Raw genomic sequence first — 16803 nt, 5'->3', positions numbered from 1 at the left:
CACCTCCCAGCTCAGCCTAACCAGTCTACTGCTGTCACCTCCCAACCCAGCCTAACCTGTCTAACCCAGTCTACTTACTGTCACCTCCCAGCCCAGCCTAACCTATCTTACCCAGTCTACTTACTGTCACCTCCCAGCCCAGCCTAACCTGTCTACTTACTGTCACCTCCCAGAACAGCCTAACCTGTCTACTTACTGTCACCTCCCAGCCCAGCCTAACCTGTCTACATACTGTCACCTCCCAGCCTAACCTGTCTACTTACTGTCAACTCCCAGCCCAGCCTAACCTGTCTACTTACTGTCACCTCCCAGCCTAACCTGTCTACATACTGTCATCTCCCAGCCTAACCAGTCTACTTACTGTCACCTCCCAGCCCAGCCTAACCTGTCTACTTACTGTCACCTCCCAGAACAGCCTAACCTGTCTACTTACTGTCACCTCCCAGCCCAGCCTAACCTGTCTACATACTGTCAACTCCCAGCCTAACCTGTCTACTTACTGTCACCTCCCAGCCCAGCCTAACCTGTCTACATACTGTCACCTCCCAGCCTAACCTGTCTACTTACTGTCAACTCCCAGCCCAGCCTAACCTGTCTACATACGGTCACCTCCCAGCCTAACCTGTCTACATACTGTCACCTCCCAGCCTAACCAGTCTACTTACTGTGACCTCCCAGCCCAGCCTAACCTGTCTTCATACTGTCACCTCCCAGCCTAACCAGTCTACTTACTGTCACCTCCCAGCCCAGCCTAACCTGTCTACTTACTGTCACCTCCCAGCCGAGCCTAACCTGTCTACATACTGTCACCTCCCAGCCTAACAGTCTACTTACTGTCACCTCCCAGCCCAGCCTAACCTGTCTACATACTGTCACCTCCCAGCCTAACCTGTCTACTTACTGTCAACTCCCAGCCCAGCCTAACCTGTCTACATACTGTCACCTCCCAGCCTAACCTGTCTACTTACTGTCAACTCCCAGCCCAGCCTAACCTGTCTACATACTGTCACCTCCCAGCCTAACCTGTCTACTTACTGTCAACTCCCAGCCCAGCCTAACCTGTCTACATACTGTCACCTCCCAGCCTAACCTGTCTACATACTGTCACCTCCCAGCCTAACCTGTCTACTTACTGTCACCTCCCAGCCCAGCCTAACCAGTCTACTTACTGGCACCTCCCAGCCCAGCCTAACCAGTCTACTTACTGTCACCTCCCAGCCTAACCTGTCTACATACTGTCACCTCCCAGCCTAACCAGTCTACTTACTGTCACCTCCCAGCCCAGCCTAACCTGTCTACTTACTGTCACCTCCCAGCCTAACCTGTTTACATACTGTCACCTCCCAGCCTAACCAGTCTACTTACTGTGACCTCCCAGCCCAGCCTAACCTGTCTACATACTGTCAAATCCCAGCCTACTTACTGTCACCTCCCAGCCCAGCCTAACCTGTCTACATACTGTCACCTCCCAGCCCAGCCTAACCTGTCTACTTACTGTCACCTCCCAACCCAGCCTAACCTGTCTACTTACTGTCACCTCCAGGCCCAGCCTAACATGTCTACTTACTGTCACCTCCCAGCCCAGCCTAACCTGTCTACATACTGTCACCTCCCAGCCCAGCCTAACCTGTCTACTTACTGTCACCTCCCAGCCCAGCCTAACCTGTCTACATACTGTCACCTCCCAGCCCAGCCTAACCTGTCTACATACTGTCACCTCCCAGCCCAGCCTAACCTGTCTACTTACTGTCACCTCCCAACCCAGCCTAACCTGTCTACTTACTGTCACCTCCAGGCCCAGCCTAACATGTCTACTTACTGTCACCTCCCAGCCCAGCCTAACCTGTCTACATACTGTCACCTCCCAGCCCAGCCTAACCTGTCTACTTACTGTCACCTCCCAGCCCAGCCTAACCTGTCTACATACTGTCACCTCCCAGCCCAGCCTAACCTGTCTACATACTGTCACCTCCCAGCCCAGCCTAACCTGTCTACTTACTGTCACCTCCCAGCCCAGCCTAACCTGTCTACTTACTGTCACCTCCCAGCCCAGCCTAACCTGTCTACATACTGCCACCTCCCAGCCCAGCCTAACCTGTCTCCTTACTGTCACCTCCCAGCCCAGCCTAACCTGTCTACTTACTGTCACCTCCCAGCCCAGCCTAACCTGTCTACTTACTGTCACCTCCCAGCCCAGCCTAACCTGTCTAGTTACTGTCACCTCCCAGCCTAACCTGTCTACTTACTATCACCTCCCAGCCCAGTCTAACCTGTCTACTTACTGTCACCTCCCAGCCCAACCTGTCTACTTACTGTCACCTCCCAGCCCAGCCTAACCTGTCTACTTACTGTCACGTCCCAGCCTAACCTGTCTACTTACTGTCACCTCCCAGCCCAGCTTAACCTGTCTACTTACTGTCACCTCCCAGCCTAACCTGTCTACTTACTGTCACCTCCCAGCCCAGCCTAACCTGTCTACATACTGTCACCTCCCAGCCCAGTCTAACCTGTCTACTGACTGTCACCTCCCAGCCTAACCTGTCTACTTACTGTCACCTCCCAGCCCAGCCTAACCTGTCTACATACTGTCACCTCCCAGCCCAGCCTAACCTGTCTACTTACTGTCACCTCCCAGCCTAACCTGTCTACTTACCTCTAGTGAAGTCTATCCCCATCCTGTTCTGGTCCAACTGTGTCCTAACCTGCACAGCTCTCTCACTGAACCATGAGTTAGAAAATGTCCTCAGATACTGTTCTACTCATGGAAAACACACGCACACACACACACACAACCCCACTTGGAATTGCCAAATAAAAAAATGTCAATCAAAACAATTTATGGAAAAGATAAATAAGAGATGTAAACATAGCCCCAGTCCTACAACCGTCCTACTGAGAGTTCATCCTGATCCCTCCTCTGTATCAAACCTCTCCGCCACTCAGAACACTCCAGGACAATAAGGATGGAATGCAATGGGAATAACAACGTCTGGGTGATTGATTTCTTGATGATTTGAACAGAAGCTGGGAAATCAGACTGAAGAGCACTATGATGACACGTGTAAAACAGACGAGAAACTGTCCTCCATATTGACTAATTACCACACCAGCCTGATTCCACTCTCCCTCAGTGCGGTGCTATGTCGGCACAATTACAAACAGTGCAGCAGCAACAGAGCACTGTACTGACTAATGTTGCTATCAAACATAGGTTCAGTCAATATTGATGGGAGACTGGGACCTCAGTTGAAATGTTCATGCATAAATCAAGCCATAAGCAGATAAGGTCCTTAGTTTACACAGCCAGTACTGAAGAGCTGTCCCCTGCATGAACCATGTTGAATCATGATCGATATTGACAATATAAGACCATTTAAGGACACACTCTTTCAAGTAAATATGTGTCTGTGTGTGTGTCAACTTTATTTCCCGGCAGGGCAAACAGGCTAAGTTTAACAGGCACATGCCTTATGGAATTTAAATACAATACTTTGTCAACAGTTGACATTAGCTGTCATGAATAGTCACAGCCATAATGTCATGTGATGATTCCTCTAGAATATCAATAAAAACAAATCAAGTTTTTATTGATAAGGATGCTAGTGTTAGTAGCCTTGCAGACTCACCCTCACTGTTGTGGCTGCCTGCACTCCCACTGTGGAAACTTTGGCATGGGTCTGAGTAGCCTGGTGGGAAGCCTGGAGGGGCGGAGGGGAAGGGAGGGCAGGGGAACGGCTGGCCCCCCAGGGGCCATGGGTTGGTGGCAGGGGGAGGGAGGGGGGCCAGGGTGTCCTGCTCAGAGCCCCCACCACTGGAACCCTCATTCAGGTTGAGAGACGCCATGTCTGGTGAGAGAAAGCGAGACAGACAGACAGACAGACAGACAGACAGACAGACAGACAGACAGACAGACAGACAGACAGACAGACAGATAGTGACATCTATTGTGAGGTCGTCCATCTCACGACAGGTAAATAAAAACACTGCAATTGGTCTCTACAGTACATTTAACACAGGTATAATACATCTGTAATAATAATATACAGTACATAATATATTCTTGCCAAAGTGGCTCAGTGTCAGTACTTTGGCAGAGGTCTCCGAAGGTGTAGTAGCACTGCTCTGAGAAGGTGATCTTGTTGACGGTGTGTCTCAGGTAGCCATGTTTCAGCAGACTGCTGGCATACTTCCTAGCATCTCTCCTGTCCTTGAAGCCCTCCACCCTCGAGTAGAGCCAGTCCACCACGTCAGCACCTGGCACAGCAACAACACACTGGTCAAGAAGACTGTAGTCTGCACTACAACAGCAAACAGATTTCATTACGCACACCTGTCCCCTATTCCGACTGATTGTAGTTGTATAAATGTGCCCTTTGTTTCCCCATTGGGCTGTCGATTATTGTTCCCATGTCCGTTGGCCGTGTGAGTACCTATGCGTTGGTGCAGCTGTTATGCTGCGTGCTTTATAGATTGTGTATTACGGGTATCGTTCCGTGTTGTTCATCAAGGTTTACCCTCTCTCTTTTGTTTGGGTATAGCCCAGTGTTTTGTATACGTGTTTGTTTTGGGTGTATTAAAAACCCCTATTGTGTATTCCTGCACCTGTCTGCAACATATTTTATACCAGCGTGACAATATGATTCTATTGTACTATAATATTGATAGCACTAACCACACAACATCTACTTACATTGATTGATGTGATGTCGCCAATATCAAGAACATTTATTGCACAGACGTCACAGTTTCACTAACAGTAAGGGAAGTATTTGCGGGTTTAAGTCCAACTTAAAACCCTTCATTTAGTAATTTTAAATGGCAAATATATCAAAATCAAAGTTTATTTGTCACGTGTGCCGAATACAACAGCTGTAGATCTTACTCTGAAATGCTTATTTACAGGCCCAATCCAATAGTGCAAAAAATGTATTAGGTGAACAATAGGTAAGTAAAGAAATAAAACAACAGTAAAAAAAGACAGTGAAAAATAACAGTAGCGAGGCTGTATACAGTATCGAGGCTGTATACAGTAGCAAGGCTATATACAGTAGCGAGGCTATATACAGTGGCGAGGCTATAAAAGTAGCAAGGCTACATACAGACACCGGTTAGTCAGGCTGATTGAGGTAGTATGGACATGAAGATATGGTTAAAGTGACTATGCATATATGACGAACAGAGAGTAGCGTAAAATAGGGGTTTGCGGGTGGTGGGACACAATGCAGATAGCCCAGTTAGCCAATGTGCGGGAGCACTGATTGGTTGTCCCAATTGAGGTAGTATATACATGAATGTATATATAGAATGTATAGACTGTCTTGGTGTGTTTGGACCATTTGAGTTTGTTGTTGATGTGGACACCAAGGAACTTGAAGCTCTCAACCTGCTCCACTACAGCCGAGGCGATGAGAATCGGGGCGTGCTCAGTCCTCCTTTTCCTGTAGTCCACAATCATCTCCTTAATCTTGGTTACGTTGAGGGAGAGGTTGTTATTCTGGCACCACCCGGCCAGGTCTCTGACCTCCTCCCTATAGGCTGTCTCGTCATTGTCGGTGATCAGGCCTACCACTGTTGTGTCATCTACAAACTTAATGATGGTGTTGGAGTCGTGCCTGGCCATGCAGTCGTGGATGAACAGGGAGTACAGGAGGGGACTGAGCATGCACCCCTGGGGAGCTGCAGTGTTGAGGATCAGCGTGGCAGATGTGTTGCTACCTACCCTCACCACCTGGGGGCGGCCCGTTAGGAAGTCCAGGATCCAGTTGCAGAGGGAGGTGATACTGTCACGTCCTGCCCTTAGTTCCTTTTTTATGTCTCTATTTTAGTTTGGTCAGGGCGTGAGTTGGGGTGGGCATTCTATGTTTTGTGTTCTATGTTTTATATCTCTATGTGTTTGGCCTGGTATGGTTCCCAATCAGAGGCAGCTGGCAATCGTTGTCTCTGATTGAGAACCATACTTAGGTAGCCTGTTTTCCTATTTTGAGTGGTGGGTGATTGTTTGCTGTTGTGTGTCTGCACCAGCCAGAACTGTTTCGGTCGTTCTCTTTGTTATTTTTGTTATTTCTGTGTTCATTAAATAAATATGGACACATACCACGATGCACCTTGGTCCTCTCCTTCCAACAGCCGTTACAGGCACAGGTTGCCTTTGTGTTCTTGGGCACAGGGACTATGGTGGTCTGCTTGAAACATGTTGGTATTACAGACTCAATCAGGGACATGTTGAAAATGTCAGTGAAGACACCTGCCAGTTGGTCTGCACATGCCCGGAGCACATGTCCGGGTAATCCGTCTGGCCCCGCTGCCTTGTGTATGTTGACCTGTTTGAAGGTCTTACTCACATCGGCTACGGAGAGCGTGATCACACAGTCGTCCGGAACAGCTGATGCTCTCATGCATGCCTCAGTGTTGCTTGCCTCGAAGCGAGCATAGAAGTGATTTAGCTCGTCTGGTAGGCTTGTGTCACTGGGCAGCTCGCAGCTGTGCTTCCCTTTGTAGCCTGTAATAGTTTGCAAGCCCTGTCACAAAAGACAAGCGTTGGAGCCGGTGTAGTATGATTCAATCTTAGCCCTGTATTGACGCTTTGCCTGTTTGATGGTTCGTCGCAGGGCATAGCAAGATTTCTTGTAAGCTTCCGGGTTAGAGTCCCGCACCTTGAAAGCAGCAGCTCTAACCTTTAGCTCAGTGTGAATGTTGCCTGTAATCCATGGCTTCTGGTTGGGGTATGTACGTACAGTCACTGTGGGGACGACGTCCTCGTGGCACTTATTGATAAAGCCATGTGGTGTGCTCCTCAATGCCATCGGAAGAATCCCGGAACATGTTCCAGTCTGTGCTAGCAAAACAGTCAAGTAGTTTAGCATCTGCTTCATCTGACCACTTTTTTATAGACCAAGTTACTGGTGCTTCCTGCTTTAATTTTTGCTTATAAGCAGGAATCAGGAGGATAGAGTTGTGGTCGGATTTACAAAATGGAGGGCGAGGGAGAGCTCTGTACACGTCTCTGTGTGTGGAGTACAGTTGATCTAGATTTTTTTCCCTCTGGTTGCACATGTTGATAGAAATTTGGTAGAACTGATTTAAGTTTCCCTGCATTAAAGTCTCCGGCCACTAGGAGCGCCGCTTCTGGGTGAGTGGTTTCCTGTTTGCTTATTTCCTTATACAGCTGACTGAGTGCGGTCTTAGTGCCAGCATCTGTATGTGGTGGTAAATAAACAGCCACGAAAAGTATAGCTGAAAACTCTCTAGGCAAGTAGTGTGGGATGCAATTTATCACAATATACTCTACTTCAGGCGGGCAAAATCTAGAGACTTCCTTAGATTTCGTGCACCAGCTGTTGTTTACAAATATGCACAGACTGCTCCCCCCTCGTCTTACCGGAGTGTGCTGTTCTATCTTGCCAGTGCAGCGCATATCCCGCTAGCTGAATATCCATGTCGTCATTCAGCCACGATTCCGTGAAACATAGGATATTACAGTTTTTGATGTCCCGTTGGTAGGATATTCGTGATCGCACCTCGTCAAATTTATTGTCCAATGATTGCACGTTGGCGAGTAGTATTAACGGTAATGGCAGCTTTCACACTCGCCTTCTCCGGGTCCTCACCAGGCATCCGGCTCTTTGTCCTCTGTTTCTACATCGCTTCCTCTTGCAAATAACGGGGATGTCGGCCCTGTTGGAGTGTTTGGAGAATGTCTTGTGCGTCCTGCTTGTTGTAGAAAAAATCTTTGTCTAATACGAGGTGAGTGATCACTGTCCTCATAACCAGAAGATCTTTGTCTAATCCGAGGTGAGTGATCGCTGTCCTGATATCCAGAAGCTCTTAGTCTAATCCAAGGTGAGTGATCGCTGTCCTGATATCCAGAAACTCTTTGTCTAATCCGAGGTGAGTGATTGCTGTCCTGATATCCAGAAGCTCTTTGTCTACTCCAAGGTGAGTGATCGCTGTCCTGATATCCAGAAGCCCTTTGTTTAATCCGAGGTGAGTGATCACTGTCCTGATATCCAGAAGCTCTTAGTCTAATCCGAGGTGAGTGATCGCTGTCCTGATATCCAGAAGCTCTTTGTCTAATCCGAGGTGAGTGACCGCTGTCCTGATATCCAGAAGCTCTTTGTCTAATCCGAGGTGAGTGATCACTGTCCTGATATCCAGAAGCTTTTTGTCTAATCCGAGGTGAGTCATCGCTGTCCTGATATCCAGAAGCTCTTTGTCTAATCCGAGGTGAGTGATCGCTGTCCTGATATCCAGAAGCTCTTTGTCTAATCCGATGTGAGTGATAGCTGTCCTGATATCCAGAAGCTCTTTGTCTAATCCGAGGTGAGTGATCGCTGTCCTGATATCCAGAAGCTCTTTGTCTAATCCGAGGTGAGTGATCGCTGTCCTGATATCCAGAAGCTCTTTGTCTAATCCGATGTGAGTCATCACTGTCCTGATATCCAGAAGCTCTTTGTCTAATCCGAGGTGAGTGATCGCTGTCCTGATATCCAGAAGCTCTTTGTCTAATCCGAGGTGAGTGATCTCTGTCCTGATTTCCAGAAGCTCTTTGTCTAATCCGAGGTGAGTGATCGCTGTCCTGATATCCAGAAGCTCTTTGTCTAATCCGAGGTGAGTGATCTCTGTCCTGATTTCCAGAAGCTCTTTTTTTTGCCGTAAAATACGGTTGCAGAAACATTATGTACAAAATAAGTTACAAATAATGTGAAAAAACCCACATAATAGCACAATTCCTTGGGCGCCCGTAAAACTGCTGCCATTTCTTCCGGTGCTATTTTACTGAAAAAAAAATCTTATTAATAATACAGTATTATTAGTAGTCAGCGTGCCCTCCCTCTCACCGATGACAGCGTTGGTGATGGTGATCTTCAACCACATCCTGTCCCGGATCTCCAGACCAGAGTCAGGTAGCTGCATCACCTTGACGATGGTTGCCATGTCCGTCTTACTCGCAGATAGCGGCAAGTCGTCAAATTCTGAAGGGGAGAGGAGGTTGAGACACAGCACATTCACAGACAGTGACTGGCAAAATGTTCAGTATGTGGCCTTTCTAGGACTGTGAGAGTGCAGCTATGTCTAGTGACTGCAGTAGTTTGTGTGTGTGACTGTAGTGATAGTGTGGTCATACCGTAGTGTGGGTAGGGTCCGGTCAGGGCCGTTGTGTGGGAGATCCAGGCAGCAGGGTCGATGGGCCTCACTGGCTCAGCTGGAGACACACACACACAATCTCCATCATCTACTGTAAGTTTGCTAGTTTGTGCTCAAACTTCTGCTATAAGTTACAAGCACATCCAATATGTTTTTCAAAAGGTTTTAAAAAGCGAGTTTCCAGCAGAGTTTGAGAGCCCTGTTTGTAAGTGGTAATAACCTGTTGTTGGTGGAACATCGGTAAGTGTCTTACCCCGGGGGATGGTGAAGTAGCTTCGCGGAGACGGGTCCCAACACTTGGCCACAGTAAGACTAATAGGACTGGAGAACACATGGGGAGACAGTCAGTTACAAAACCTTCAACTCACTTCCATAGCTCCTGTGCAGTTAAAAGCACAAGAGGAAACGCTAGAAAAAAAGAAGTCACGTTTGGTTGAACTAGAAGGATTATGGGGAGAAATATTAGTCTGTATTATACAACAGTCAACAATGCAGAAGCTGCTTGAAATTCAAACCCACTGTTTATCCAATCTAACCAGTCAGCATATCGCTGATATGCTAATATAACCCTAATGTACTCCAGTCTTACCATTGCTCATCTTTGAAATCCTGTATTTACCCAATAGCCATGTCCTTTGTCTGTCTGTCCTGACCTCTGATCATCTTCACATGCAACAGTTTAACATCCCTTGAAATGTTTTCTGGGTTATCGCTAACAATCCTGCACTGTAACACAGTCCTGTTCTTACCCTGTTTTGGAGACGATCTCTCTCAGGATCCTCACAGCGTCATCGTTGCTCATGTTCTCAAAGTTCACATCGTTCACCTGAGGATCACAACGAGACAGTTAACGTACACTTTCACGGATCATGTCTTTGAAATGAACAAGTAGTTGGAGAAAACGGACAAAATGATTTAGGACTCTGCTACTGAAATCAGTTTTCTACAAGTCCATCTCCAGGCACTGTTGTAAGGCGTTCAGACGCATATAAAAGCTAATAAATCCTACGCAGCGTTATGCTGTGTGTATGGGTTGAAAAGAGACATGCTGGATCGACAATAACTAGCGATCAGCCACTGTGTGTACAAGAGGAGGTGTGGCCAGAGAGGTTAGTCTGAGTCCAGCCATACAGACATCAAAGAGAACAAACAACAGGAAGGAAAAGGAGAGGCAACATGTAGGATAGAGGGCTACGGGAAGGAAGGTGACGAGGACCATTAGAGTTGTTTGTAAACAGGTCAGAGTTTCAATAGGTCATAGTTTCAATAGGTCATAGTTTCAATAGGTCATAGGTTTCAATAGGTCATAGGTTTCAATAGGTCATAGGTTCCAGTTTCCCCTTTACCTTATTGTTAGAACTCATTAACATAAACATTGTTTGAAACACAGTATCCGATCATCACTGGCAATGCTATAATAATCACAAAGCAATTTGCTCACTGGACATTTGTGCACATTTGCTTTCCCGCAACGGACCATAAAAGTAGAACAAAAAAATAACTCATAAAGAACACAAAATATACTTTAAGCTTATAATACTTCCTAGAAAATGAACCTAAGGCTCATTTGTAGTGGGTGGTAGTGTCGTATACCTGTAGGAGCATATCTCCAGGTTCTATCCTGCCATCTGCAGCCACAGCTCCTCCCTTCATGATGGAGCCGATGTAGATCCCTCCGTCCCCCCGGTCGTTACTCTGACCCACAATACTGATACCCAGGAAGTTATACTTCTCTGTAAGAGAGAGGGGGAGAGAGGTCAGTTAAAAGTCTCATGTACAGTGCCTTCGGAAAGTATACAGACCCCTTGACTTTTTCAACATTTTGTTAGGTTACAGCCTTATTCTAAAATTGATTAAATTGTTTTTTTCCCCCTCATCAATCTACACACAATACCCCATAATGACAAACCAAAAACAGGATTTTTAAAATTGTTAATAATTTATTACAAATATCACATTTACATAAGTATTCAGACCCTTTACTTAGTACTTTGTTGAAGCACCTTTGGCAGCAATTACAGCCTCAAGTCTTCTTGGGTATGACGCTACAAACTTGGCACACCTGTATTTGGGAAGTTTCTCCCATTCTTCTCTGTAGATCCTCTCAAGTTCTGTCTGGTTGGATGGGGAGCGTCGTTGCGCAGCTATTTTCAGGTCTCTCCAGAGATGTTCGATCAGGTTCAAGCCCAGGGCTCTGGCTGGGCCACTCAAGGACATTCAGAGACTGGTCCCGAAGCCACTCCTGCATTGTCTTGGCTGTGTGCTTAGGGTTGTTGTCCTGTTGGAAGGTGAACCTTCGCCCCAGTCTGAGGTCCTGAGTGCTCTGGAGCAGGTTTTCATCAAGGATCTCTTGGTACTTTGCTCTGTTTATCTTTGCCTCAATTCTGACTAGTCTCCCAGTCCCTGCCACTGAAAAATATCCCCACACCCTGATGCTGCCACCACCATGCTTCACCGTAGGGATGGTTCCAGGTTTTCTCCAGACGTGACGCAAAGTTCAATCTTTGCTTCATCAGACCAGAGAATCTTGTTTCTCATGGTCTGAGAGTCTTTAGGTGGCTTTTGGCAAACTCCAAGTGGGCTGTCATGTGCCTTTTACTGAGCAGTGGGTTCCGTCTAGCCACTCTACCATTAAGGCCTGATTGGTGGAGTGCTGCAGAGATAGTTGTTCTCCCATCTCCACAGAGGAACTCTAGAGCTCTGTCAGACTGACCATTGGGTTATTGGTACCTCCCTGCCAAGGTCATTCTCCCCCGATTGATCAGTTTGGCCGGGCGGCCAGCTCTAGGATGAGTCTTGGTGGTTCCAAACTTCTTCCATTTAAGAATGATGGAGGCCACTGTGTTCTTGGGGACCTTCAATGCTGTAAACAGTTTTTGGTACACATCCCCAGATATGTGCCTCGACACAATTCTGTCTCGGAGCTAAACGGACAATTCCTTCAACCTCATGGCTTGGATTTTGCACTGACATGCACTTTCAACTGTGGGACATTATATAGACAGGGGTGTGCCTTTCCAAATCCTCTCAACTCAATTGAATTTACCACAGGTGGACTCCAATCAAGTTGTAGAAACATCTCAAGGATGATCAATGGAAGCAGGATGCACCGGAGCTCAATTTCGAGTCTCATAGCAAAGGGTCTGAATACTTACGTAAATATGGTATTTCTGTTTTTTTTCTAAAAACCTGTTTTCGCTTTGTCATTATGGGGTATTGTGTGTAGATTTCTGAGGATTCGTATTTATTTAATCCATTTTAGAATAAGGCTGTAACGTAACAAAATGTGGAAAAAGTAAAGGGGTCTGAATACTTTCCCAAGGCACTGTAGTTTAAAGACTTTATGGGGTTTAAAGACCGAGTACACTGATGATGTTTGTATAAAAAATAGTTGTGTACAAAGAAAGGCATAAATGAAAGAAAATGAGAGGAAAAGGTGAAGTCCTTACCCATGTTGAGTGTGACAGTGATGATGTTGAGGCTCATAGTGGAATCTGTGATGCTGCTGAAGGACGAAGACTGGAAAAGAGAGAGGGAGAAACTTAGTGTGTCAGACACATACTCACAACCGTTCTTGTTCCCTTTCTCACTCACACACACGTATGCGCAACAGTCCAGTGTTTAATGGGAGCTTACCCGGTCAATTTTGGCCACTTTGTGCCTCCGTCGTCGGCGTTTGTGTCTGCGCATTAGCTGAGAAGACGAGCTCTGCTCTGTGGAGCTGCTGAGTCTGAGACACAATACAATACAATACAATGTCATGTTTATTGGTCTATTATACAGAGACAATGGAAATGTGGTACCTTTTTCTGTCACAGTACCCAGCCCCCACGACTGGGGAACAGCACAGGGTCAGCCCCAACACACAACACACACGACTGGGGAACAGCACAGGGTCAGCCCCACCACACAACATACACGACTGGGGAACAGCACAGGGTCAGCCCCACCACACAACACACACGACTGGGGAACAGCACAGGGTCAGCCCCACCACACAACACACACGACTGGGGAACAGTACAGGGTCAGCTGCAGGGCAGCTCCCCTGGAGCATGGAAAGCGGGGGGATTTGTTGATTTCAGTAAAGAACCACTGATGAAAAGAGGGAAATTAGAGAAAGGACAGAGAGAGGGGGAGAGAGAAAGACCATCTACCGGCTGGCATCCTCATCCTCCTCACTGTCGACGAAGGAGCTGGACTCCAGTTCACTGCTCATCACTGAGGCGCTGTCGTAGCCCATGGCAGAGTCCCTCGCTGTGCGCTCCGACTTAGAGTGGCCATTGATACGAGGGACTGGGGAGGAGAGAACCACACGACAACAACCACAGGTAAGATATCAACACTTTGATACAACTTCAGATCATGACATAATACTGTGGAGGACAACTCAGAGCTGAAAAAGTTGGAGAGATGATATGAAAAACGACGAGAGAAACATTTCCCAACGTTATAGGAAAACCACCAAGAGGAGATTTTAGTATTAAGGACAGGATCAGGACATCTAATGGGAAATCAAGAAAAGGATTTAGAAGAGGTGAAAGACCAGTGTGGAAAGAGAAAGAGAAAGAGGTGAGAGATTACCAACCAGTGCACTTGGCTTCTGAAAAAGCTTGAAATGCCATCAGAGGATAACAGAAACAAATTGAGGCTGCAGGTAGAGTAGCCATTAAGAGTGTCGGGCCAGTAACGAAAATGTCTTTGGTTCGAATCCCTGAGAAGACTACGTGAAAAATCTGTGGATGTGCCCTTGAGCAAGACACAGCCCGAACTGCTCCCTTAAGTCACTCTGGATAAGTGTCTGCTAAAATGTATTTAAACTGGACCAAGGAGGCCTTTTACAACGGGTTCACTAGTACACAGAGGATTCACTAGTATACAGAGGATTCACTAGTACACAGAGGATTCACTAGTATACAGAGGATTCACTAGTACACAGAGGATTCACTAGTACACAGAGGATTCACTATTACACAGAGGATTCACTAGTACACAGAGGATTCACTATTACACAGAGGATTCACTAGTACACAGAGGATTCACTATTACACAGAGGATTCACTAGTACACAGAGGATTCACTAATACACAGAGGATTCGCAATCACAGAGGGAATTTCTGTTACAAACATGGCAAAGTACCTGTATGGCAGTTTTATGGTTAACACATTTTCACTGAATGGACTTAACAGAATGAACATGATCATTTTGAATTGTCCAGTCAGTGTATCGTGACATGATTATGATACCATTATGATAGGCTTCAATTAATGTTTTATTCATGTTCTAATAAGAGGATCAACCAAAACAATAACATCTGTGTCCCAAATTCACAACACTTCTCCCACACACCCATACGTACAGTGGCAGAGGCGGGGTCCTGTCTCAGCAGGGTGACAGCGGATTGGCTGGAAGGTTCTGGCAAAGCGTCGAGGGCGTGACTGACCCTGCGTTCTCCGCGAGCGACCAAAACATTCCAATAGTGTGGTGGTGCCCATTACTGACTGACCCCAAAGGGTGCAAACACATACTCTCTGACTCTCAAAGAGCTGTACAATCCTCCTCCTCCCAGGATACACACACACACACACACACACAACTAAACACACACAACACACACAACTAAACAGCAGTTTTGTCTCAGGTGCAAAACTCAGACTGCCTGGTGTCTGTGTAGTGGTCTGTCCCTGTGCTTCTCTCTCTCGACCCCTTTGAGAGGGATCAGGATCTCTGCCCAATGACAGGCTGCTGGCAGACTCCAGTCCTCAACTACAACAAAGGCGGTGAAAAAAGAGAAAAGAAAAGAGTAAACGTGGAGAATGGCACTGTGAGTTGAGGAGAGATAACACAATCACTCAATAGAATATGTTCTCAGGTATACCTTGACTTATTCTAATTCTGCAAATGTCTGACTCTTACAGTCCTGGGTATTGTGGTAGGCCTACACATGATTTATCTGCTACAATACCCGACAAACAATCATAAAAAATATACATCAAAAATTAAAACCTATTCTGTTTTGGGATATTGTGCTGTGAACTATAACACCTTGTGTCAAAGCTGACTTTTATCCTCCATTAGTCAGATTGGATTTGGAGATTCCAATTTCATTATTCTTTTTGAGCCATGAAGTAATTTTATATCGGCTCAAACTAAGGTATTAGTCTACGGTATTATAAGGTGATTAAGTAGGCTATAATTGAAAAGTAATAAAGAATTATGACAGGAGAAAACGAATACATTAGGTTCTCCAAAAATACATGTCCTTATTGCATGAATAAATGTGTCAACCTCTTCAATCGAAGGGAGAGTCCACAGCAGGAAGAAAACGCTTCCTTAAGCATAAACAGTAGCCCGTCTGTATTTTCTTCTGCAGCTGAAAGACAATTAATAGTTCCTTCCACGTTCAGCCATATATAGTAGAATGCATTACTTTACTAGTATTGCAAACATATAAAATTGCCTAAATAATCTAACACAAAACAACAGGTAATCTACAGGTAGCCTTTCAATTTATTGCTGAATAGGTGAGACTCACAATAACCTGCATTAACCTAAAATAAAAACGAATGCTATTATTTAATTACATCACATGTATCTATAATTTAACAGCTAGTGGACTACAAACGACCCTACACAGCGATACCATGAGTAAATTAGATTGCTTTACCTCAAACGCGGGAGAGTCAGATGAGAGAGACAGTGCTCTCTTGCGACGCACTGAGAAACTGAAGAAATTGGTAGCGCACACATTTTTTACCCAGCACTCCCATCCCATGGCGCGCGACTATAGAATGTTTGATAATCCCTCTTTGACCTATCAGAGAAATGCATTCCACAGCGTGTAGAGAGAGCACAGCAAGTGAAGGGATTTGATATTATGCACAAGCATATCTCTGACCGCCAGAGGTGATTGGGCTATCAGGTCATTAACGCCAAAGCCTGCATCACAATGCACTTCGCATAATACCAAATGTTTAAACAAAAAATGACGCAAAACACTAGGTTCCAAGTATATAAAAAATATAGGAATTTATCATTTGACCTCCATTACTTTTCTTATTGAACGAAATATTCTGCCTTAATGTTGTCTACATTTTGATTAGGCTATTATACAGTGAACAGTAAGACTATTCCAGAATCAATACACTTATTGTAGATGTCAAAAGCCATAGCGTGATATACCCAGGCAGACAGTTATGGACGTCAGTTCACATCCTACCCCCCCCCCCCCCCCCCCCCGCCCCTCCTCTCGCAGTGCAGGTAGCAGAGCTAAAAACCTCTCACACAGTATCCTGCGGGCCCTGTAGCTATGTCCACTCCTCTACCTGTCAAACACTGCATTATTCATCCATTCATTCTCACATACCTACAGCCAGAAACGAGAGAACAAGGGATATGTTAACCTCGGTTAAAACACTTTGATTCACCCTGCTCTGTTCACGCCATTCACACAGTGGCACTTAAAGAAAAGAGGGGAATTCCTGCTATTCTACCGCTGCAGGGCCAGGCAGGATAACTTACACGGTGCTGCATGGGCGTGAGTCTCTCAGTCGAGGACACAGATAGAGTGGCCACCATGGCATTGTATAAAGAGCCCTAAACAAATAAAGCCTAATTGAATTGGACTATATTGAGCAGTGTAGGGCAGCTTTTATGAT

At 46.0% G+C, this 16803-nt stretch overlaps 1 protein-coding gene across 3 annotated transcripts in view; it reads right to left on the bottom strand.

Moving 5' to 3' along the window:
- The window catches only part of dvl1a (dishevelled segment polarity protein 1a), a 49480-nt gene that overhangs the window by 5166 nt on the left and 27511 nt on the right, over positions 1-16803 (bottom strand). For 2 of the 3 annotated variants that reach the window (XM_036947077.1, XM_036947075.1), the window contains exons 5-14: positions 13302-13440; positions 12781-12874; positions 12594-12663; positions 10738-10877; positions 9894-9970; positions 9365-9465; positions 9125-9202; positions 8838-8972; positions 4087-4254; positions 3627-3845 (exon numbers count right to left, since the gene is read on the bottom strand). In XM_036947077.1, coding sequence (XP_036802972.1) covers positions 3627-3845; positions 4087-4254; positions 8838-8972; positions 9125-9202; positions 9365-9465; positions 9894-9970; positions 10738-10877; positions 12594-12663; positions 12781-12874; positions 13302-13440 — 1221 coding nt within the window. The remainder of the gene's footprint in view (positions 1-3626; positions 3846-4086; positions 4255-8837; positions 8973-9124; positions 9203-9364; positions 9466-9893; positions 9971-10737; positions 10878-12593; positions 12664-12780; positions 12875-13301; positions 13441-16803) is intronic. The other variant, XM_036947076.1, reaches the window with a different exon arrangement.

This window comes from Oncorhynchus mykiss, chromosome 16, assembly GCF_013265735.2.
Source record: "Oncorhynchus mykiss isolate Arlee chromosome 16, USDA_OmykA_1.1, whole genome shotgun sequence".
NCBI lineage: Eukaryota > Metazoa > Chordata > Actinopteri > Salmoniformes > Salmonidae > Oncorhynchus > Oncorhynchus mykiss.
Note: the sequence above shows the minus strand (reverse complement) of the source record. Positions and strands in the feature narration are given on the sequence as shown.